Genomic DNA, 23,057 nt, shown 5'->3' on the forward strand with positions numbered 1-23,057 from the left:
AACGTTCCCCAGTACACTGTTTATTATGGGAAAATGTTTAAACAATAATTACAAAAAACAAAACAGACAAACAGTTTAAAAATCCAGTTTTCTTTTCATTCAAAACTGCAAAAATGTATATAAACAAAATCCTCTTAGATGTATTGGCCGTGTACACAAGTTTATATTTAACACATTTTATTTTTACAATGTGATATTATTTTATCAAAGCACAACTCTTCAGACCTGCCCTTCACTACACTTCGGAGTCTGCAAATTCCCTCCAAAGGTTCAGGAATCAGGTTGAAAGTCTACAATATGGAAAGAGATACAGAAATAGTAGTGTGTGTGAAGGGATGCAATGTGTTGTGTACGTCTGCTGTGGACCCACATCCTCACACTCAGGTGGCAGGACACACGCACGATTCACTCTCACTGTCCCTGATCCTGACGCTCTTTCAGAGCTAGTATTGCTTTCCGGTAAAGATCTGTCAGGAGACAGGTTGAACTTATAATATTAAAACTGCGATTTCATGCTGTCAGAGTCCAAAGTGTGGTTAGTGTGTTTTATTGTTGGGTGGAAGAAGTGGATGAGGCTCACCAAAGGTTGCAGAAAGGTCCACGGGCTGCGAATAAGCTGCTGGCATCTCCTCTGTGTTGATCTTGTTTTTTCTTTTCACTTTCACAACTCTCTTCTTCTTCTTCTTTTCTCCTTTAACTAGACAGAAGACAAAAAAGTAGATTTGAGATTCTTAAACAGCTAACCACTAAAACTGAGTGTAATCCAATCACTGCTTTTGGGAACCTTTCAGTGGTTTCTCGTCATTCTCTGGTGATTCTGGCACATCCAGCGTCTCTTCTTTCACCTTTGTTTTGCGTTTAAGTTTGTCCTTTTTTGGAGGGATCAGAGCACTGCTGGCTTTGTCTCTGTGACCAGAGTTATCTTGCTCTCCTTCATTGGCGTCACCGTCCTCTTCCTCTTCGTTCGGCGGTCCCTCATCTTTTTCACCTTCCTTCACCTTAACTGTCTTCTTCTTCTTCTTTGTCTTTAGCTTCTTTTTCAGTGAAGTGTCCTGGAAATAGATTTAATTTAAAGCAAAGTGCAGTTTATACACCTGCCACATCACCAAAATGAAAATTCAAAAGAAGAGAATGGGAGAATTTGTTCTCCAAAGCTGAGGTGGGCATTTTTCTGTATTTCTGAAAATGCAGACTATTAAACGAATTGTGCATCCCGACATTTAGACTTATCATCAATAGAATTGGCAGATTAATCATTAATCGTAGCCCTATTGAAATGAATTTAAAACAGAACATTTAATGCAACAGATAAAATCATAGTAGAGCAAACACATGAAGACAGACAGCATCTACATGTGCAGTTTAATACAACCCAATACAACAGATATGCCACAGAAACAAATTTAGGATTTAGGAGTTTTTGCTTATACAAGTTTTAGTGTGTTTCTTTGAGAATCACCATCATTATTTGCGATGGTACCATCATTATTCTATGAAGAATTTATGGCCTAGCTGCTGATCGCATTACATTTTATAAGGTTTTATAAAGAATGCAAGACATTTTTCTGACCTTTTGCAGCATATTCCGAATGGGTTGCAGCTTTCCTTCGCTCTTGGGTTTTTTCTCCTTGTCTTTGGGCCGATGAACCTTGCGCAGATCTGACTTGCTGGATCTTATTCTGAGGTAATAACAAATTCATGTTAAAACATTAATGCCTTTATCTGCAATATTTGAGCTCTGAAGGCCTTTCTTACCGTTCGACCTTGGTTTTTCTTTGCACTTTCTCTGCTTTTCCATTCCTCTCCCTCTCTCTTGGCTCCAGAGGCCTTTTGCTGTCCTGAGCTACACGAGCACACAGCTCTGGATAATCCAGACAAACAGCTCGCAGCAACCAGCGAAGACCTCGCAGAGTCTTTCTGTCTGACCAGCGCCGCAGGTCCATTAAGGCTGAACAAGGCTCCTGAGTGGAAACAGAAAGAAAGCTCAGTTTCTTTGCACATCTAAGGAGTCCCCCTTTAATGCAGCGCTGTCTATATTTTATTAAATAAGATTTAAGCCTGATTAGATCATTTTGAAATATTACTTACAATATGGCACAGAGAGCGGCTCTGGTTGACCAACTTCTCTAAAGACAATATCTCAATCAATTCACTACCCAGCAAAGCATTCATTTTATCCTGTTTGTTGGCCAATCTGAAAGCAAAAGAGAAGTGTCACAATTAATATTTTGTTCTGTATTTTTACATGTGAGCCACCAGGGGGCATTGTTTGCACATGATTTGAGATCTGATGTAAAATTCAGACATATAAAACAGAGTGTAATTACACTAGTAGAGGTTTTCCTGCTACCCTCGGCTGCTTCAACAGGTCCGAAAGAACCTCCCTGACTTCCTTTATCCTCTGCCTGTCACCAGAGTCCACAACAAAGATGATGCCATGAGCCTCTCCATAGAGCTCCCTCCAGGTGCCACGGGACTCTGCTGATCCTCCAACATCCAAGAGTGTGACCAGGTAATTCTCCACCCTCAGCTCATGTCTAATGCAGCCATGTGTGGATCCTGATTCGACAACATTGGCGACTGAAGGGGGGAAACACAGGTGGTTACTTGTTGTATTTCTGAAATAAACACTTGAGGTTGAACCCTTGGTAAAGCCACATGCATACCTCTTAGCATGCCTCTGATGGAGGATGTTTTTCCCGCTTTGTCAAGACCAACCACAAGAATGGTCACTTTCCTGCAGACGAATGCATATTGATATTAGCTTAAGATGACTTCTGTGGATTTTAGGAACAATCAATGAGCTGATGCTACAAGAATGTCTAAAAATAATCTCCTCGAGTGATTGAGAGAGGAAGCGTTTTATTTTTAGTAAGTTCAGCAGGAAGATTGCGAAAGTGTAATATCTGTACCTGATTGGCTCCTGTATTTTGGAGACCCAGTTGCAGCAGTTGCTCATCAGGTTGAACATGTTTACTTGAGGTGAGCAAGGTGTGCACAGTGGCCACCATCTTTTCTGGAACTGGTACCTGCAGACAGATGGTAAATCTCAGTGTGACTCACACACACATACGCAGATAAGGCTGGAAGGTTGAGTCACTTGGGAACGAGGCCAGATCCATCGCAAAGATGCTTTGTGTCTGTCTCCTGTGGACTTAGGAGACGTTTACAGATGGTCACTCGCGACAGTGCATTCACTGCCCAGGGTTATCCAGGGCGCGGCTTCCGGGCCAGTAGAAGCCCTCATTGGAATTTTATATGGCCCTTCATGAGAAGGAAAGAATGCACTACTTTAAACAGTTCATGTCTATGCATGATAGTTGCAAAAAGCAAGACTGCAGGCACATTTGTCTTTAACATAAACTCTTCTGTCCACTGAAGCAGATAAAATTTCCTAAATTTGATGTGAAGACATATAACAGCCCCCTCATTAACAGGTAAACAACCGTAAACCAAGTCATAATTGAAAACATGAAACACCATGCTCTCTACTCCAACTAAAATGTCCATTATGATGCAACTTATCCATGTCGTCCTCTCATTTAGCCTCCTGGGCATCACAGTTCTGAGAATCCCACCACTAACACCAGTTAGTCCACCATAATAGCTAATCTAATTTTGAAAGCTTTTTTTTTCTTTTCCTTCTGGAACCGATGATCTATCAGAACTACATCAAGGATTTCTCAACAGCCACACTCTTCACAAATACTTTCTTAATTGCTAACATATCTAACATATGGGCTCAAGCCTCTCCAAGTACCCCTGAGATAGGCCATTACAAGCAAGTATTGCATGATGTTTCTCAGTAACTTCTCTTGATATTGTCTTTATGCCACTGAATGTGTGTTTGCCTCATAGAAGCTCTCTAACATGTCATTGGATGCATGAGCAGTCATCCAGTCATCCTGAAACTTCCCAATAAACACACAGCAGGTGCATCTGAGGTAGGGCATGTGCTAAAAACACACACACAAGCAGATCTTCCTTTGTCAAGTGCATCTGTTCAGGTCCTGTAATCTGCTAAAGCCAGTTTAGAATGGCCTGCTTTTACAGTGTTGTTAACAAGCTGCCCCATGTTTGTACTGGCTGTAGAAGAGGCCGCCCCTGTTTCTGCTATGGTGTAAAGAGGACTGGTTTTCATATCTCATTGTTTTAGACATTTAAACCAGATTAGTTAGTCATGAGTAGTTTTGAAACACAAGGGAATCACCAATCCAGGGTACTAAATGTGCATGTTGCATGTATTAATTTCAATGACTTCAGTACATTTTAGGCATCACACCCATGTAGCGCACAAAACATAACATTAAATTGTTTATAAAATACAAAACATCAGTTAAGTTTTATCATTTTAAGAGGCATAAATAAAGAAGAAACTGGACTACTAACAATGGAAAATAAGAAACAGTTTTATCTAATTTGATAAAAATCCCAAATAATCAGAACAAAAGATTTTAAAAAAACAACTTTTTATGAAAACTTTTAATCTACCATAAAAGAACGGTTAATCAATTTGGATTCCCCACTAAAACAAAGCAGCAGTTATGACTGATATTTTTTCTACATGGGAAAAACTGCCCTGAAAAAAATCATTTTTCATACAAACACCAACAGTGTCACATGCCTGGTAAAATGCAGTGACTCTATAACTCACAGAAAAGCATTTTAAATTCAGCAGGAGCTATTAGCTGACACCACTACATATAAAAGTTGCAAATTTGAAAGATTTAGCCTTCTGCTCAATGAATACTCACAGAAGTATGTCTATGTCCATGCATTTGTTTGGGTGCTCGTCTTCACTGACATCTTGTACCCATCGGCTACAGAACTAATCAGGCTCACACTAAGCCTTTGGTCACCCCATGTGGGAGGTGCAATCTGGAAAATGTTGTATTGGCTTTTCAACCAATCCCAGAGCTCTCTGAACCAACTTCTAATCCCATTGGATGGCGTGGTCCTTCTGGAACTCGACCAAATGAAGGCGCTTATATCCATCCCCGGAAAACTAAATTTGTCGAGTGGTGTGATCTGTGGCGTGCTGTGATCTCCTTTTCTTGGTCAAGACAGAAAGTGGTAGCAGAGATGGATTTAGGCTGCACAATCTCAGTCTCTCAGTGAGATAATGACACTATGAGGGCCGTTTAGTGTCACACTGAATTTACAATTAAAACAGAAAGATTACAGCCACCTAATATTGTGTTGTGCCTCCTTGTGGCTTGAGAGCAGATCAGACCCATCAGTGCTTGGACAGAGAATGCCTGGGGGTGTCCTAGTGGGATAGGCAGCTATTGGGGGTGCAAGTGCACTAGGAGAGGGTGCTTTATAGGCAGCAATGTTTTTATTGCTTGGGTCTTGTAAAAATAACATCCTTGGGAACCCTAGGACTGAAGGTTTATCAGGAAAACATAAAATGCCATTTGGATGTTTTCTCCTTTTTTGGCTCTCCTTTGATATCTTTTAGCTTTTCTGACAAGAACTTACAAGAAAAAAATTCTCTTTAATGTGAAAGTAAAAACAGATTTATACAATGAAATAAAAATATATCATGTAAAATAAGTTACTGCATAAATATTTCCCCTCTTTTAAAGTGACCGATCTAATTCAAAAGCGGTCCAGCCAGATGGTTGCAGCAACTGCACAATTTGTGAAATGGATATCACCTAAGTGCAGTGAATGGGTCTCAAGTGATTTTAGTACAAAGGCACCCATGTCTGGAAGGTCCAGTCACTGGTTAATCAATATTTCTGGCTACAGTTACACCATGAACATAAAAGAACACCTAAAGCAACTCAAAGAAAAAGTTATTGAAAAGTATAATTCAGGGAATGGGTACAAAAAAAATCCAAGTCACTGAACATTCCCTGGAGCTCAGGTAATGGAAATGTAAAGCGGCACATGTGTAAGTCAGCCTAGAGCAGGTCATCCTCCTAAAACTGAGTGACTGTGCAAGAAGAAGAGTGGTGAGGGAGGCCACCAAGACAGGACACCTATGACCAGTCAGAAGTGCCTAGAAAATTATTTGCTAGTGCTTAAAAAAAAAGGTAGAAAAATCTCTTCGTTGCAAAGAAAGACCCAAATCTCGCATTCATCCAAGGGCATGTGGGAGACTCCGCTGTTGACTGGAAGAAGGTTGTTTAGCCTTCAGACTAGATGCTATGTTTTGGTGCACATCAAACCATGCACACCATCTCCACTGTGAAACAGGGCGGTGGCAGCAGCAGGCATTCAAAGGCTTGTAAAAGTAGAGGGAAATCCTGGAGGACCGTCTGATTGAGTCTCCGAGGGAACTAAGAATCATTAGCTTTTATTCAGCAAAAGCTACACAGCTATGCAGAAATGGTTTAAAAACAACAAGATGAATGTTTTCAATCAAATCAAAAAGAGTTGTTCACACCTGATCCCCATGCAAAAATAGAGCAAAACTGGCGTTCACACGTGTGAGGTTAATGCTTCTATTGTGGAAAAATATGGCTATACTGGAAAGGGGTGAATATTTCTGCAGCCAGTTACTTTACATGATAAATGTTATTTTAAGTAAAATTAATGTAGAAGTCTTTCTTTTTACTTTGACATTAAAGAGGGATTTTTTCTACTTTTTAAAGCCAAATTATAGTGACCATGATTCTATTTATAAAAGGAATACATGGGAAAATATTCTAGGGAATTAAAGGGGAACTGTAGATGAGGCTGGATAATAAAAAATGCAACAATTATTAGCGGATGTATGCTCCTTTATGCATATCTGTGTGCATAATATTGTGCATATGATTTTGTTTTTCATTTTCTTTCTTTTATTTTTAGGGTGACTTTTTACCATGTCGGCTGGGATATTACTTGTGACTTTTGAGATCTTTTTGTCTTAATTTATTCCATTTCTCAAAGAGCACAACAACAGCAAACAGATAAAGATAAAAAATGTATTGAGTGTGAATAATTAGGAGGAAATAAATAACGTGTTATTTTATTTATGGTTTTTTTTCTTTTTAAAAAAAAGCAAAGTCAGGTTTGTTTACATATTTATTTATGTAACAGCCATTCATTCTAACATTAGGAAAGCATCATCTGAATATATTACATAATGGTATTAATACCCTAATTAAGCCGCCCGATACAGTTTGTGTGTAACATCATCCGCTAGATGGCGTCATAGACACCGGATCTATTATTGTTGCCTGTGACTGCTGTGCACCATACAATCTAAATCCAGAGTTTTTCCTGGCTCAGCATTGTCTCAGAATCCACACAAGCACAATCACTCCGAGTATATTAAAGGCTGTTAGTCTGTGTTGTCTTGTTTTAATCAAATCGATATATTTTCTTGCTGTTTCTGACCATTTGTAAACAAAAGTGTGAATGAGTAAATGACAACCAAATTTTGTTCTTTGTCTTTAGTAGATAAAACTCTTTGGCGGAATTAGTTATGAAAAATTCCTCAGTGCAGGTAAAACCCTTCAATACTATAAATTAATCTCAAAACAAGTCACCTTAAAGATTCCCCCAAAGCCCGATGCTCAGCGAAAAACCCACACATAGTTAAGGGTGAGTGAAAGAGGTGGGGTTTCTGCAGCCATGATTTAATTTGTGAGCAAATAAATATGTAATGGCTTCTTTCAGAGACTGGGATCAGTGGCTTCTGTGAGAGCTTTATCTCATTATGTCATTAAACCGACTTCCAATCAGCCACTGCCTCCCTCTGCTGAGTAAACTCATCCAAAGCTCTGACCACAGCCCTGCGTCAGCTGACACACACATACACACACGCACACACAGTGATAAACAGCAGCAGTTCAGCACCACACCCCTATCTCCTCCTGTTGTCCACACTGCTATCATGTTTCAAAGACCCCCAACTTCCAATATTGCTACTGCTTCTCAGCTTACATTAGGCTGCTTTTCACATTCTGGTTTGAAAAACTGTCGAGTGAACTGTTAGATATTTTGGAAAGTAATCAGTGTATTAATGAATGTATGCTTGGGATTGCATTGCTCTTTCTTATGTACACATTTGGACAGACCCAGGGTGACTGTTAAAAAACTGTAAACAGACAACCAGCGCACCCTTTTCCTGACCTGACTGACCAATAACACGGTAATGTAATGTTAGGTCCCTTTCGCAATGCCAGGCATGATTAGTTACAGGGCAGCTGATTAGACGAGAAGAGGTCACGTTTGGGTGAGCTGTGTTGAAAAACTGGAAAAACTTCCTCTGGTTTTTTGTTTGTTTTTTTTGTAGAGAAGAGGAAATTATGGCACAATGCTATAACCACAATGGTGTAAACTGAGCTTCTTTTCTTTTCTAGTTCAGCAAAATAAAAAAGGAGGGTGGGGGCTTATTTAAAAGCTTTTGGTCCACCAGCTTTTTAATCTAATTGATCAGAAAAGGTGAAAATCCCAGAAAAAGGCTCAGATACTAACTGAAATGAACCCCCACACTGAAACCTAAATGTGTGGTTGAGTGGAGGTGTCAGGCAGTTCACTCCAGCTTGTGGCTTTCTCATGCTCCTTGAACAGTGATAACCCTTGTTTGCGTGAATAGATGAGCAAACAACCAAATGGTTCCCACTTGTACTGCAGAGCGCATTGACTAATGAGTGCCCTTCTAACTAACAGTTACATAGGGGGGAAATATCTCTGTGAGACTGAGTGCAGTTTTAGGAGTTCCCTGCAGCTGTTTGTGTGCCTGCTCCACTCTCAGGCCTGAAGGTTACTACAATAGAACCAAGCCCGGCCTGCATGTGGCAACTAAAAATGGAAGTGAAAATGATCTCTGTGCTCTCGCCCTCACAGTGTTTTTCCATTTGTATACTCTATGCAATAAAAGTGTAGTGCTGTTTCTCACTGTTTTACCTCTGTGTGTGAGAGAGGAGAGGTTAGTCTGAGAATAAAACACAACGATTGTTAGGGTTTGTATAACATTTTCTAACAGATTATTAGTACTTACTGAAGATGAACACTGATGCACTCCTCCTTCAGTTGTAGTAGCTCTAGTGCCAGTGGGAGTTTTCCTATGCAGCCAGCCACATGTTTGCCCACTGAAATTAAACCTTAAACACTTTTTAAAACTTCTATCTCCTTTGTTTTGCTATATTTTAAACAAAGGCTGACTATCATTAAAAGTTTCTTATCTCTGATATCTACTAATTAGGTACATACTCGTTTGATTAATCGTGAACCATACTGTATTTCATTGACAGAGTAAACTGCACTTTAACAATTACAAATAATCTTTATAATATTCCCATATTGTGTGTGTGTAGCCTATATTTTTTAACAGTGTTGGGAAGGTTACTTTTAAAATGTATTCCACTACAGATTACATGCCCCAAAATGTATTTTGTAACGTATTCCATTACGTTACTTTGGATTACATACTATATTTTCATGCTTTTTACAACTACATGAATGTACTATTGCTGTGTGATTTATTACTATTACTGAAGGTCCGCGGCTCCGAACCGTAGTAAAGGACTTCTGGCTAATACTCGGTTCGAGTTGGGCTAGTAGCCGAAAACTAGCTTTACTTTGTTGTCTGGGTCAACTTTTCTAGCCAGAGACAGAGAGAGGCGTTGAAAGGCTGCTCCAACGGAACTTATTGTTTCAGAGGAAAACACGAACACAGCGTACAGTCGAGTCTTAATAGCTTACTTACAACTGGGCTCGTCAGGCTCTCTTCTTGGCTGCAGTGGTTATTATTATATTTACATGCTTCCAGCTCCCGTTTCTGCTCGATGACAGCTCATACTTTTCCACTCTCCTTCTTCTTCGTCCTCGCACTCACAGACACATAACGTGTCGCAGTCCATTCTCCCTGCAACACGGACTACACTGCCCACGAGGCTACATTCTTTAGGGCTATGCCTGTAGCATTCTGCCTATTAGCTTAGCACAACAACAACAACAACAACAACAACAACAACAACAACAAAAAGGCCTCTCTCACCCAGGAAACACACAGTCGCAGAGAGAGCGTCACCCTGTAACCACGGCAACCATAAGGCTGCCGCCCTGCCTGGAACAACGGCACATAACTGTCAAACAAAACCCAAACAGTGCTGACCCGCAACAATATGAAACAGGAAAATACCACCGTGTAATCCATTTATTTCAACAAAGTAACTGTATTCTAAATACCACCTTTTTAAACGGTAACTGTAACGGAATACAGTTACTCATATTTTGTATTTTAAATACGTAAGGCGGTACATGTATTCCGTTACTCCCCAACACTGTTTTTAATATGAGTATATGTCACCACTTCTCATTTCCTTTCCTTCCACCTCGTGTACTCATTTGTGCACACACTCAGCATGTTGAATAGTCTTCCTTGTACCCGTGTATTGCCCATATTTGGGGGAGTTTACCTATAACCCCATCTTACCTTCAATGAGCTCGTCTTATTTATTTTGAAAGCTGCCACCCATCATTTCCGGTGCCTCTCTGAGTTTCGGCCTGACTTGACGCAGCTGTTGCATGAAACACTGAAAACATGACCCGACAACAGCCACACGCCAACACGGAGGCACTCAAAAAACCTCCAGCCCGGAGCCAAGTCCTCTCTGTTTAACCAGGAACAAGTACGAGCGATCGGAACGCTTCAGATCACCGCCGAGTTTAGACGATCGTCGGGCGGTTGGAGTTATTGTGAGGGTGTATGACTGGGCTGAACTTTGCCAATCCTGCACACTGACGCTGCACAAACGGACAGTGAGGTGATTTCCATTTGGCCAAACGCGGAGACACGGAAACGCAATATAAGACGACGACGACGACAGGAAAACAGAATACAAAAGCCTCCGGGGGGAGTCGGGGATGAGTGAATGCCTGCAGTCGGATAGTCAAGTTATACGTAATGAGGAAAGTTTGGAGGGACAGCGCATCAAAGGAAATATTTTGGAGGCAGGTTCCTATTAAAGTGGCACTCTGACTTCAGTGGCGTAAACATCAAAATTACTATGTGCGAAGTGGCCATGGGGGAGCAGGACGGGGAGATCTCGGACGTGGAGCAGTGCTCCTCTGTGGCGGAGAACGGGGTCATGTTGGTGGTCAATCACAGCCGGGCCCGTCCTCCCCTCAGCGTCGTGCTGGCCACCGTGCTCTACTGCGCTGAGTTCATCACGGCCGCCGTGCTCTGCAGCATGTACCATCACACCGAGGATGTGATCTGGATGAGCTTCACCATCGTCTTCATGCTGGTGCCCGCTGTGCTCATTCAGCTAGCCTTAACTTTCATCAACAGAGACCTGGGTCGGGACCGTCCTCTGGTCCTCTTCCTGCACCTGCTGCTGCTGGGCCCGGTTATCAGGTAATTGGGAAACGTGGCCAGTGTGTGCGCTTGAAATCAGGATACTTTACTGCTTGTCATTTTTGTTATTACACCTTTTTACCCACAATAATAAGGTTCGTCTGTGATAAATTACCATTTTAGGGGCATTTAAAAGCAGAAGAAAACATCCCCAGTACCCATGAATCCAGTTTAATTTCCAGTCATTCCAGTTTTGATTTTACACTGTAGGGAAGTTCACTAGATGTCAGCCACTGCTGACTGCATGAAACGGTGACAAGTAGCACATAAACAGACAGTTAAATATATGTTTTAGCAATAATGTTACAGATTTTTACAGACTTGATGTTTCTTTATCTGCAGTGCAGTATATAAACACCGTACGACTTTTAAAACTGAAAAAACAAGAGCGGTTTTTCACTGATTGCTGACATGTTCGAGACAAAGCAGTTAACAGAGAAAACTTGCATGTTGAATCTCATTAGTTCTCCTTAAGTCCTAAGTGGGCATGCAACTTCCAGTTTCCATGAACAGTGCAGGACAGTTAATGGTCTACAAATTGACAAGTTCTGCAGAATGCATTAAAGCCTGGCAGCAACCTCTGAGAGCTGGAATGACTCTGCAGCAGGAGAAAACTATGGAGACAAGTTGCTTAAAGACGTAAGATGCATGATATAAATGAAAAGTAACACCGGTTAGGGTTCAGTACCTTCATGAACTACAAACAAACTGCCACTTTAATTAAATCTAACAAGTCTAACAGTTGCAAACGTTGGAAAATTTCATTAGCTTTTGCTCGCGTACCCAGTAAACTGAAAACTGCATAGGACTATCAGTCATTTTTGATAGCTCATAATCTCTTGTGGTTGTAAGGCAGATATTCTCATAATCTACCCTCTCAGATGAGTTTAAGCTGCCTTTTTTCTTGTAATATCTGTTTTTTGACATTTCATCAAACACGACAGGAAGTCATCTTTGACTCTGCAAAGCTGTAATGAACTCTAATCTGGCCACGCTTAAATATATCCACATCCACTGATGTCAGTCCCTTGCTGTTCACTCTTGCAGCACTATGGTTGAACCAGTGTTTTTGCACTGAATAAAGATTTGCAGGTTTGGTAACCGAATCACACTCCAGATGGAAAGCGCGTCCATTGTGACGAAGAGGCTAGATGAGTGAACATCACAACCTCCCACATCCTTCAGTGTGTTGACTAGTAATAGACTTCAGAACAAACAGCTTGTCCGATGATATCCGTCGCCTTTTTTAAATGAAAGTCTCCCTGATGGCCAACCGCTCGACGGTTGTGGTCACTCTGTCAAATGACTGCACAACACTTACTCATGCCTTTGTAGCACATGTTTCACACTTATGACTTGATGCCACTCGATAGTATGACCTCATCTTATGTTAATGGCATCCAAAGGTCTCTGTGCTGCAGACCAGTCAGGCAAGAGAAAGAGGAAAGGGGTTTTGGATGTTGCTGCAAAGGTTTCTTGAAATAACGCATGCTTTATTCTATTCTTGTAGGTGAGACAAATGAGCACATCTAGGAAAAAATAACACCAGTGCATACATTTCAGTCAAGCAACAATGAGTGTATGCTAGCTTTGATAAAGCTAGTTCGTTTTTAGAGGGAGGAGTTCTGTTTAAATATGCTCAGCTTGCACTTCCATGTCCGTTGATCTGAGCTGAGATACCTGTTTGGCACATATTGACTGATGTAAGAAAACACAGGTGGAGGCGTACCATGTATGAAAGGAAACATGCATGAACTTCAAACCTATGCTTCCGTCCCTGTTTCTCTCCCTGAACTTTGATTTGTCTCTGGAGTGCTCAGACGTAATGACGTGCATTTACAGTGAAACTATAGGGCGTGTACCCTTTTGTCTTCTGTTGCAGATTAGGTGCCCTGGAAAGAACAGTTTGCAGAAGGAGGCACGGCTAAAAGTTGCCTTAATTTATGGCTCAGCTTTCAGCAAAGCCTAAAAAAATCCCAGTTTAAATATATTTGAGCATAATTTACATATTTAAAAACAGATTGTGATTAAATTATAAATAAATGACAGTCACAGGCAATGCTTTGTAATGCCAATCAAAAGTCAGGAAATCTCAAGTGCTGAGACAACACTATTGATCTAAGCTTATATTATGTAGTGTAGTGTTCAAATATGGTAAAAGAATTCAAGACTCACGTTGTTCCTGTTTTACCAGTTTTAGTAAGTGAAAATTGCATCGCAAATCATAACAATGTAGCAGCGACATATAAAGAGTATCTACTTGCATGCTGGATTGCAAAATAGAGCAGTGGTTCTTACTGTAAATGAAGTAAGGCCACAGTATCTGGCATCCAGCCACTAGTATCTAATTATTAACATATATAAGAGATAAAGCCACACGAAAGAGTAATACAGAATGATATTGGGAGATGTTAGCAGCAGGAAGCACAACTTAACATTGGTAAAAATTTAACTACATTTACTCAAGTACTGTACTTTTTACAAGTTGCACAAAAAACTTTACACTGTCTTTAAGACAAACAGTCAACACACTATGTGTCTCCAAATGTGGTGTTTTTGAGTCTTGGTGATGAACTCAAGCTTTAGTAACCTGACAAAACAATCTTAATTAATGACTTATTGATTCTCTTGAGTGAGCTGGACGATAGAGAAGCCTCCATTATGGAGGCTGCTATCAGAAGACGGGCACACTGTGTCCAGAACGGAGTAGCTGTGGTCAGCACTAGTACAGAGTCAGGCTGTTGGTTTGCTTGATGCTCAGTTGGCACTAAGAGTCCCAAAGTCTGCCAAAACATTATCCCCCACACCATTGCATCACCACCAGCAGCAGCAGAAGCCTGAACTATAACACAAGGTCGGATGGATTGATGCTTTCATGTTGTTAACACCAAATTCTGACCCTGCCATCTGAAAAGGCGCTGCAGACATGATCAGACTGGTCGGACCAGACAGACTTTTTCTAATCTTCTCTTGTCTGATTTTTGTTAAGCCTGTGTGAACGCTAGCCTCAACTTTCGGTTCTTAGCTGGCAGAAGCGGCACCCAGTGTGGTCTTCTGCTGCTGTAGCCTATCTGATTCATGTTCAGAGATGTTCTTCTGCATTCCTTTTGTTGAATTTGAGTTACTGCTGCCTTCCTGTTAGCTTAAAGCAGTCTCGCCATTGTCCCCTGTTGTCTGGAATCAGCAAAGGCTTTTTGGCGAGAGAACTGATGCTTACTGCATATTTTCTCTTCTTCAGACAATCCTCTGTAAACCCTAGAGATGTTTGTTTGGGGAAAATTCCAGTAGATCAGCAGTTTCCGAGATACTCAGACCAGCCTGCCTGGCACCAACAACCATGCCACATTCAAAGTCACTTAAATCACCTTTCTTTCACATTCTGATGCTTGGTTTGAACTTCAGCAGGTCATCCTGGTCATATCTACATTCCTAAATGCACTGAGCTGCTGCCTTGTGTGTTTTTGCATTTGCATTTTTAAAGCAGTTGAACAGGTGTACCTAGCAAAGTGGCCAGGAAGTGTTTGTTGTTGCTTCCACGTCACAGCTAAATAACTTCAAACACCCCTGTAGCTGGATTATGAAAGGAACCAATCAGAAGAAGACATTGTTTTAAATAACAATCCGGTTTAAAGTATTACATCTAAAGGATATTAGAACTGTGAGTTATGCACAAAAGTTATAGTAGACTGTACGCATAAAACATAAAAGGGGGAAAAACCATGATTGGGACCTTCTAATTAATAGGCATAGATAATTTCACATTTGGCGCTTTAATAAATGGGTCCTGATCATGTTAACAGTTTCAGATTGTGTTTTAAAGGAGCTTAGAGTGACTGATTAAAAGGAGAAAATATCAAGGATGGTCCTGCTGCCGACCTTAACAAAAAACAGCTGGGTCTGTCAGCTGTATAAGTTGCTGTCTATCCAGCACACATCTCACCTCCACCTAAAAAAGCTTTGCTCATGCCAGTGATTCAAAATGGCCTTTGAAGCAGTTTTCTGCTGACTGCATGTCTAATGCTTTTCAGTTATCATCCATTGTGTATCTGATGCCTGCCGGTAGTGCAGCAGTGAGGCCGGAAAACAGACACCATGATTGTTTCTGCAGTACAGCTCATCCTGTTCTGCATCATTATGGACCGCGCTGCTGTGAATAAATCACCTCTGGTGCTTCTTGGCTCAGATGGGAGGCTTCCTGTGTGACTTAGGGATGGCGTAATTGCTGATCTCGTGGCCACACCGTCAGACATACCATATCTGCTGTCAAGAGAGGAATCTCAACCCTTGATGTTCACAGATAACTGTATAGATGGTCCATTTTTTTCAGAGCCTTGTATTACTGGTGCATGCATCTGAAAATACTCTGACAGTCAACGTAAAACAAAGACGTTATCTAATGAGAAACTTGTCTTGACTTGTCTCTTTAAGTGTATGAAACCAAACCAGGGATACACAACACATAATTGCTTTTTTGTCAACCAGGACTAGTTGAAACATGCTGAGCGTCTTATGTGTCTCAACCTTAACAGTCTGAGGAGGCTTTGCCACTGAAGCTGATGGCATAATCCCAAGTGACCAAAACAGGAGGATGTTGCTAAAGACTTACTGAAAGAACTTCCTGAATGCTCTTCTTCCCTATATAGTCAGGAATGTCAGCATTTCTTGAGTTGCTCGACCTTGTGTTTTTTAAAGGCAGTTCCTCTTCTTTCGTGGGGTATGTGGCCCGCAGTGCTGCTGTATTTGTACACTGAGGGGACAGATTGCATGTTTAGACTGCAAATACAGAGCAGCAACCAATGTTTCCTTCTATAAATCTATAAGATGCTTCTGTTGAAGTCGGGGTATTGATCCTCTTTGCAGGTTCATTTGTATGTCATGCTGTTGTTGTTTTTTTCCTTTCTCTAAGTGAAATTCAGCCTGCCTCTTGGTCGTTTTACAGACTCCTAAGTGGAGACTGGCTCAGGTTCAGTGCCATCATTTTGCATCCCGAGTCTACTGTACTGCCAGAGTTCCAGGAAATGATATCAGATTGTGTCTTCTCCGTAACGCTGTGGCAAATCCTGTACATGAAAGTCAAGTGGCTTTCCTGTGACTGCCAGCATAAAGAATAAAGTATGCGTGTGCTTGTGTGAGGCTGAGTGACTATGCGATCTTTTTTCCTACTTGCCATCTAAGTGTGGGTCAAACACAGTTCAGGCATTGAACAGTGGATCACATAAACACTACAGCTTTCCTAGAAAAAAGCAGCTGAAGCAACAGTGTCGGAAAAGGCATTCCAATAGAGTGATGTGAGATTTAGTGCTCCGGTGGGAATACTCAGAGGGCTGTGTTTTGAATACAGATGTACAGCGCTGTCCGTTCCTGGTTATTTCAAATGAATATTATTACAGTGTTGGCATACTTGCACTTTGGCTATATCACCTAAGTCCACATTCAGTTTATTTTTCCTTTTCATGACGTTTGTTGAGCATTCAGAGGCTTTATTTGAAGCAAGCAGCTATACATTTTCCACAGAAATCCTTTTCAGTGCAAAACCTGTTTTCCCCTCTTTATGAATACTGCTTTTTTCCTCCCCTCTGTGACCAAACACTGAGAGCATTTACCTTGCAAACCTTAAGGGAACCACACCCTGAGACTTTCTGGTAATCCATCCAGGCCTTGTGGAGCAGGGTAGTCCTCCTGCTGAGTGCCCCCTGCTGGACTCTCAGTGCTGTGTGCATTTATAGCTGTGATTTGCAAACAAAGGCTTGCTCATTCTTCTGTGACATGCATAAGAGCAGTGTTGTGTCAGTGCCGTAATGTCCCAACCTTTAAAAACAAATTCCCGACACATGAGCCCCAATCCTTTCCCTTCTTTCCTCTCACACGTCTGATTTGGATCCTCTGCTGCCCTTCAGCGCTCACACTCTCATGTGCTGATTCCACAACACAGACATCACAGCATACCAGCGTGGCGTCCTCTAAGTTAAACCCAACATCGCACTGCCCTCTGTTGGTGTGAAAACATTACTTCGCTCACTCTCACACACGCCTCTCTCTCTTCCTCAGGTGTTTTGAGGCTCTGGTGATCTATTTTAAGGCAGGTAAAAAGGAAGAGCCTTATGTCACCATCTCCAGAAAGATCAAGCTGAAGAAGGGAACGGGGACAGAGATGGAGTGGGAAATTGGCCAAACGGAGCGCATCCTGGCCACGCACAGGAATGCCTTCAAACGCACCGCGGTCATCCAGGCTTTTCTGGGCTCCACGCCGCAGCTGACGCTCCAGCTGTACGCCACCATCCAGGAGAAATACATCCTCCCTACAAGAAGTAAGAATCACGGGGGGGTTTCAGATGATTATTCTAGTATGAGGGTATCTTTAAAAGAAAATCTTAATAATATTAAAATGATGAAAATCATTCAGGTTGGCAGCTCTTTATAACTATGAGTCATCACTTTGATTTGATAGTGTATCAAAGAAACTGCCAGTGTTAGTTTATGTAAATGCAGTCCACAAATACTGGGAGATTTACAGCAGAGCTATAAAATGTTATTTAAATGTCACATTGTTAACAGTTGTATCACCTTTAGTAATTACAATAGCTGTAGATAAGTTGTCGAGTATGGCAAGGTTTTCCCAAGCCAGCCAAGACTTTGTAATTCAGTGTGTGTTGTAACTGAGCTCCTTGAGGAAGACGCCTGTGCAGACACCCTGCGGAGGAGGATGCCAGCAGAGTTTGAAAAAAAGTTGTTGTACGACTTCATAAAGAGAGAGAAACATGCAGGAAGTTTGTTTAGCAGCTAAAAATAAATGGATAAATGAATCAAACCGCATAGAACCAGTCATGGCATGAGTAATCTGATACACGTTGGCTGTGTTTCTGGAAATACTTGGATGAATCTTGAGAGTGGTGCAGTCTGTCTCTGAGATTTCAAAAAAGCAAAAGCTCTGTGTAAATCTGAGTTTCTGTGACAGCTCAGACGTGGTGAAAGAAACCACAAAGAGTCGACCTTTTATGCACAAAATGCCCGTTGCTTGCATTTTGACACAAAATATTATTGGAAAACTTCGCAAAATAATCTGAACTGATGTCTGCAGAATATTGAGAGTGCGTTCTTTTGTCAGATGAGGTTAAGATGGATTTGTTAGGCTCAGATTTTAGCTTATCGTGTCGGCTGTCAACCCACAGAGGTGGGTGTTGGACGGTAAGGAGCTGTTAAAGTGCAAAAGATGTTACGTTAATGATATTCATGGATGGCGCCGTAAATGTCTGTGAATGTGTAAAAATGCTGGCTCACAGGATTGCTGCCATTTTTAAAACAAATCTGGCAGAAGGAGAAGGATCAGGCATGACAGTGATCCAAAGCACCTTGAAAAAATTGTCAAGTCAAACTTTGACCCGGACGCGTTGTCTGGCTTAAGTTTAGAAAACATTTTGGGTTTTTCAAACTAAAATGACAGAAAAACACAAACTGGAAACAACATTGCCTGATAAATAATAGAAATCGGTGTTAAAGAACTACACTTCCACGCCAAGCAGGACGGGGTTTGCATTAAAAAGTAAAAGGTAGAGATGAGAAGTGTGGAGGGGGCGGAAAAAAACAAGATTTAAACCGCAATAGTTCAAACGTGTACTGACTTTTGTTGCTTTGGGGCATGTATTCTTAACAATGTATATTTAAACTTTTTTTACTTTCTAATTTTACACAATTGAAAATATGCAAATATAAAACGGATGCTCTAACTTTAAGCTTGGTGACATCTGTGCTTACAAGCAGATGTGGTGTAATAGTTTTTAAAGAACTCCTGGGACCCAAAGCAAACTGGTGTTCTGGGTTTTTTTTATTTACAGCTTCAGGCATAAATGTTGTTGTTTGTTTTCTGTGAATAATTGAGATCTAGATTTTTTTCTGCACACTGCTTAAGCGTAAAAACGGCAAATGTAAAGCTGCTGAGAAGCTGGAGGTGTGCAGTCTGTTGTCTGTGCTCGTTTCTTCTTTTTTGACACTTTGCCGTTTCCATTTTTATTTTTACATGATTTTATAATAAAGTGAAGAACATTCATAAGCAAGTCATAGGTTTGTAGACTTCTACATTTATGCAAAGAGTCAATGTTGGTCCTTCTTTACAATTTATGCAGTTCTCTTTTGCATGGTGGATTTAAGCTTCTGTGCTAAATTCTAATTGATTCCGATTCAAGTTTTATCAGGACTGAGAGCTGATCAATTTGTAGGCGTCTGCCTTTCCACTTGCTTTTTAAGAAACGACCATGGATTCTTAAGCAGATGAAGATGTGGGGAGGTTACTAGTCATTAATTCAGAATGTTAATTGATCATCTCTGAGCCCTTTAGACATCACTATCATGTTGGAAAGTGTTCAGATTGTCACCACGTTGCTCCTGAGGGGCCACACGAGAAATTGGGACTGTTGTGGACGTCCTTAACTTGTGCAGCCGTCCACAGTAGTCCCAGTTTCTCATCTGCCTCTGCCAAAACATCTGGACATGATTATATTATTTTGCCCTTTACCAAAGAATAGTGACTAAAAAAAATAATAAAATTTAATTTTGTTTTATTAAACATTATTTTTAGGTATGTGTGGCAAAGTATAGATGTCCTGTGGCTAAAATTAACAAACTAAAAATAACTAAAATTCAACCTGTGTTTTGCAATTAAAACATTTTTTTCATGATGTTCTGGAAGTAGGAGGTATATTATGTGCAAGAGCAGTAAATAAGCCACAGACAGACAACACAGAAGGTCTACGGAGCATGTAAGAAAGCACATTCTCACTGTTTAGCTTGTTAACACGTCAGTCTTTGCACTGCTTTTAGGACAACTTGAAATTTTGACCTGATGATGGCACTAGAGGAAAGACTTTTTTTCCCTCTGTCCATCTAAAAGTAGTTGAGATTGTTCAGAGTGGAAGAGAATGATACCCAGGCCAACAGCCCAACTTCTCCTCCCCTCCTGCCATGCTGCTGGTGCAGTTAAAGAACAGTTTGTTTGTTTTTAACTCAAATGCTAATATCATCTTGTTGAATTGGCAGAATTGCAAGCTACATCGTGACCTTCAGAATATATAAGTGCTTCTTAGTTGTTTCTTGGACTTGACACATTTCTGGAAAACCTGATAATCCATCTGGATATTTCTGGAAAAGTTGCCTTTTTCACTCTTAGTGTCCCATAAATATTCTGAGGGAGTTCAAGTCAAGTGACTTAACAGTGATTTCAAGTAGTCCTTCAAAGTTTTGTGCTCATTATCCTGCTTCAGTGGGAATCCTTTCCCCAAAAAATGCATTCGAGAGAATGAAGCAGGTCTCTGATGAATGGATGTCTGCTTGAAAGACTGGTGTTGATCTCCCTAAATCCAGTGAAGGCTTTACCCCATCATGTTTCACCACCATTCTCCGGTTCTTTTTCTGCTACTTCAACAAATCTCACATTTTATCAGCAGCATGAACTTTTCTCCATCATTCACAATGAAATGCTGCTTTGTCTCAGCTGACCATTAGATTTGGTTTCCCATCTTGATGCTGCTCGTCTCAGAGAGCAGTATCAGAGAGCATTTCTCCAATGAACTTTTACTGATTGAAGTTTTTCTTTGTTGAGAAAATCACTGTTTTTCTGATGAAGGCGCTCTTGTGCTTTTTTTTTTTTTTTTCAGTGATGGTGTGAACACTTTCGATTTGGAGCCAACAAATTCAGCTCCTACAAAGACTAGATTAATGCTGAGCCCCTCTTTCCTTGCAATAACCGATCGATCTCTGACACCTTCACTTAGTTCTAACACCTGATGCTTCCCTCTTTGCAATGCTCTAGTTATTGCACTGCAGACTCTGCAGTATATTTCTTATTTTCGTGTCAATGAACTTCCTGAGAATTTCCAGGTTGACATGAAATTTTGATGCGGTGTCAGACCCTGCTGTACGTCTGTTAAATTCTGATCCTTTTAAGTGAATAAATCATGTTCTCTGTGCCCAAACTGTTAATAAACCTACTTTGTAACAGTTTATAGTTTCTTGTGATTTTTGAGAAGTCTAACAGGTCACTTGTGTCTGTGTTTCCAGTGGTGCTGATGGTCATCACCCTGATCTCCATCACCTACGGGGCCCTCGTGTGCAGCGTTCTGGCCATCCAGATCAGATTCGATGACTACAAATTACAGCTGCGCCCCTGTGCTTACCTGTGCATGATTGTCTGGAGAGGCTTGGAGATTGCTACCCGGGTCACGGCGCTGGTCCTCTTCAGCACGGCACTCACTCATTGGACGATCCTTGTCGGCATGGTTAACCTTCTTTTCTTCTTCTTCCTCCCCTGGGTTGAGTTCTGGGCCAGGAAAGGCTCTCTAACTGAGAATGTGGAGAACAACTTTTCTAAGCTGGACACTGTGGTGGTGCTGTGCATGTTCACGTTGCTGTACGCCTGCATAAACATCTTCTGCTGGTCGGCGGTGCAGCTTGACCTCACCCATCAAGAGCTCATCGAGAAAAGGCAGCAATGGGGCCGCCTGGCCATGTACTACTGTGGGCGCTTTATTGAGAACTTCCTCCTCATCACGCTCTGGTACTTCTTCAAGTCAGACTTTTATGAGTATGTGTGCGCCCCGCTGTTGGTGGTCCAGCTGCTGGTCTGCTACAGCCTGGCTGTGCTCTTCATGCTGCTCTTCTACCAGTTTTTCCACCCTTTCAGACGCCTCTTCAAGTACAACGTCCACGACTGCCTGCACTGCGTCTGCTGCCATAAAAAAAGGCGTGGAGAGCAGGGGAGTCGAGGGAAGCCGGCACACTCGTACTCTACGTCAGCCACCATGGTGGTTGGGGCGGAGGAGCCGGTGGAGCTGCTGGACACTCAGGGTTCACAACCTCCTGACCTCACCAGCCAGCTTGGAGAGCGGGAGACGGCTATTGTTGACGATATGATGGAGGCGGCCTAAGTAATCTAATATAAAGGTGCATCGCTGAACAAAGTCTGGAGTAGCTAATATGTGTGTTTTTTCAGAGAAAGTGAGGTGGCATGTCAGAGAACAAACTTTTGCCTTTTTCTCTTCAGTTCAAACTTCTCGTTCTGTAAGGTATTTAGGGTGACTCCTGGTGTCCCATACACTGAGGGCCCCACAAAGGTCGGTACACGAAATAATGTAGCGTGCCGAGATATGCAGCGACACACAAAGGCCGCTGTTGAGAGGGCCGCCTGAGCCAGGTGTGAGGGGAAACGTGCCAAGTGGAGTGTCCCAAACATCGACCAGGAGACCACACTGTTTACTTAATCTCAGGGTTTTCATAGCATGAAGGCCCTTTTGCACAGGTTTGCATCTGAAGTAGGAGACTTATTAACAGGGAAAAAAAGTAAAAACACACTAACAGGAGGATGACAAGTAAAGGTCAGAAGATGAATTTATCTTCCTCATACCAACTGCTGTGATGAATGCCTCGTCTTGTTCATTGTCCACTGTGGCTGGCTTTTGTTTAAAAAGAAAAGGGGGGGGGCTTTGTGTTGTGAAACAGAAAATTACAAATGTCTAAAAGCCTATGAGAATATTTTTGTGTCTTGTGTAACACACAGGAAACTGAGAACTAGCCTTTTTTTTGATGTTGCATTAAGGAGACTGACACTGATGAGCTTCTATTTTATTGAAGTGCTTTAAAAGTCATTCTTATTTTTTAATGTTTTGTCCTGTTAAAACAGTGCCTTCACTGCTACTACTGTGTTACTTGAACAATAAATAAAATTATATCTGAATATTCAGGCTTGCTTTTGTTTATTTTTCTTTTA

The 23,057-nt window shown here is 41.3% G+C and overlaps 2 protein-coding genes across 4 annotated transcripts; one reads left to right on the forward strand and one right to left on the reverse strand.

Annotated features, from left to right (window-relative positions):
* On the reverse strand, positions 1-10,472 carry arl13a (ADP-ribosylation factor-like 13A). 3 transcript variants are annotated; one of them, XM_082546878.1, is made up of 11 exons: positions 9,430-10,353; positions 8,942-9,032; positions 2,913-3,029; positions 2,667-2,737; positions 2,328-2,580; positions 2,089-2,194; positions 1,756-1,961; positions 1,571-1,679; positions 785-1,052; positions 581-697; positions 1-467 (listed from the first exon to the last, which is right to left on the reverse strand). In XM_082546878.1, coding segments are annotated over exons 1-11 (1,395 nt in total). In that variant the 5' UTR covers positions 9,431-10,353; the 3' UTR covers positions 1-411. The 3 variants fall into 3 exon arrangements, with proteins under 3 accessions (XP_082403004.1, XP_082403006.1, XP_082403005.1); XM_082546880.1 differs by lacking the exons at positions 8,942-9,032; positions 9,430-10,353 and adding an exon at positions 10,379-10,472; XM_082546879.1 differs by lacking the exons at positions 8,942-9,032; positions 9,430-10,353 and adding an exon at positions 4,755-5,318.
* A 478-nt stretch (positions 10,473-10,950) lies between these two features.
* xkrx (XK related X-linked) lies at positions 10,951-23,026 on the forward strand. Its single transcript, XM_082546869.1, has 3 exons — positions 10,951-11,302; positions 17,351-17,610; positions 21,353-23,026. Exons 1-3 carry the CDS (start codon positions 10,953-10,955, stop codon positions 22,216-22,218), a joined length of 1,476 nt encoding a protein of 491 aa, XP_082402995.1. The 5' UTR covers positions 10,951-10,952; the 3' UTR covers positions 22,219-23,026.
* Positions 23,027-23,057: the final 31 nt, after the last annotated feature.

Source organism: Aulonocara stuartgranti (genome assembly GCF_965226115.1).
Source record: "Aulonocara stuartgranti genome assembly, chromosome: 2".
Classification (NCBI taxonomy): domain Eukaryota; kingdom Metazoa; phylum Chordata; class Actinopteri; order Cichliformes; family Cichlidae; genus Aulonocara; species Aulonocara stuartgranti.

What these genes read in the sequence shown, in the direction of transcription:
- arl13a (XM_082546878.1), bottom strand. An exon ending in GCAGGAAAACCTCTACTAGT is followed by an intron (nt 2,195 to 2,327) that starts GTAATTACACTC and finishes TTTTGCTTTCAG; the next exon opens with ATTGGCCAACAAACAGGATA. An exon ending in GGACCTTTCTGCAACCTTTG is followed by an intron (nt 468 to 580) that starts GTGAGCCTCATC and finishes GTCTCCTGACAG; the next exon opens with ATCTTTACCGGAAAGCAATA.
- xkrx (XM_082546869.1), top strand. Translation starts at nt 10,953, where the DNA reads ATGTGCGAAGTGGCCATGGGGGAGCAGGACGGGGAGATCTCGGACGTG. An exon ending in CTGCTGGGCCCGGTTATCAG is followed by an intron (nt 11,303 to 17,350) that starts GTAATTGGGAAA and finishes TCTCTTCCTCAG; the next exon opens with GTGTTTTGAGGCTCTGGTGA. An exon ending in ATACATCCTCCCTACAAGAA is followed by an intron (nt 17,611 to 21,352) that starts GTAAGAATCACG and finishes CTGTGTTTCCAG; the next exon opens with TGGTGCTGATGGTCATCACC.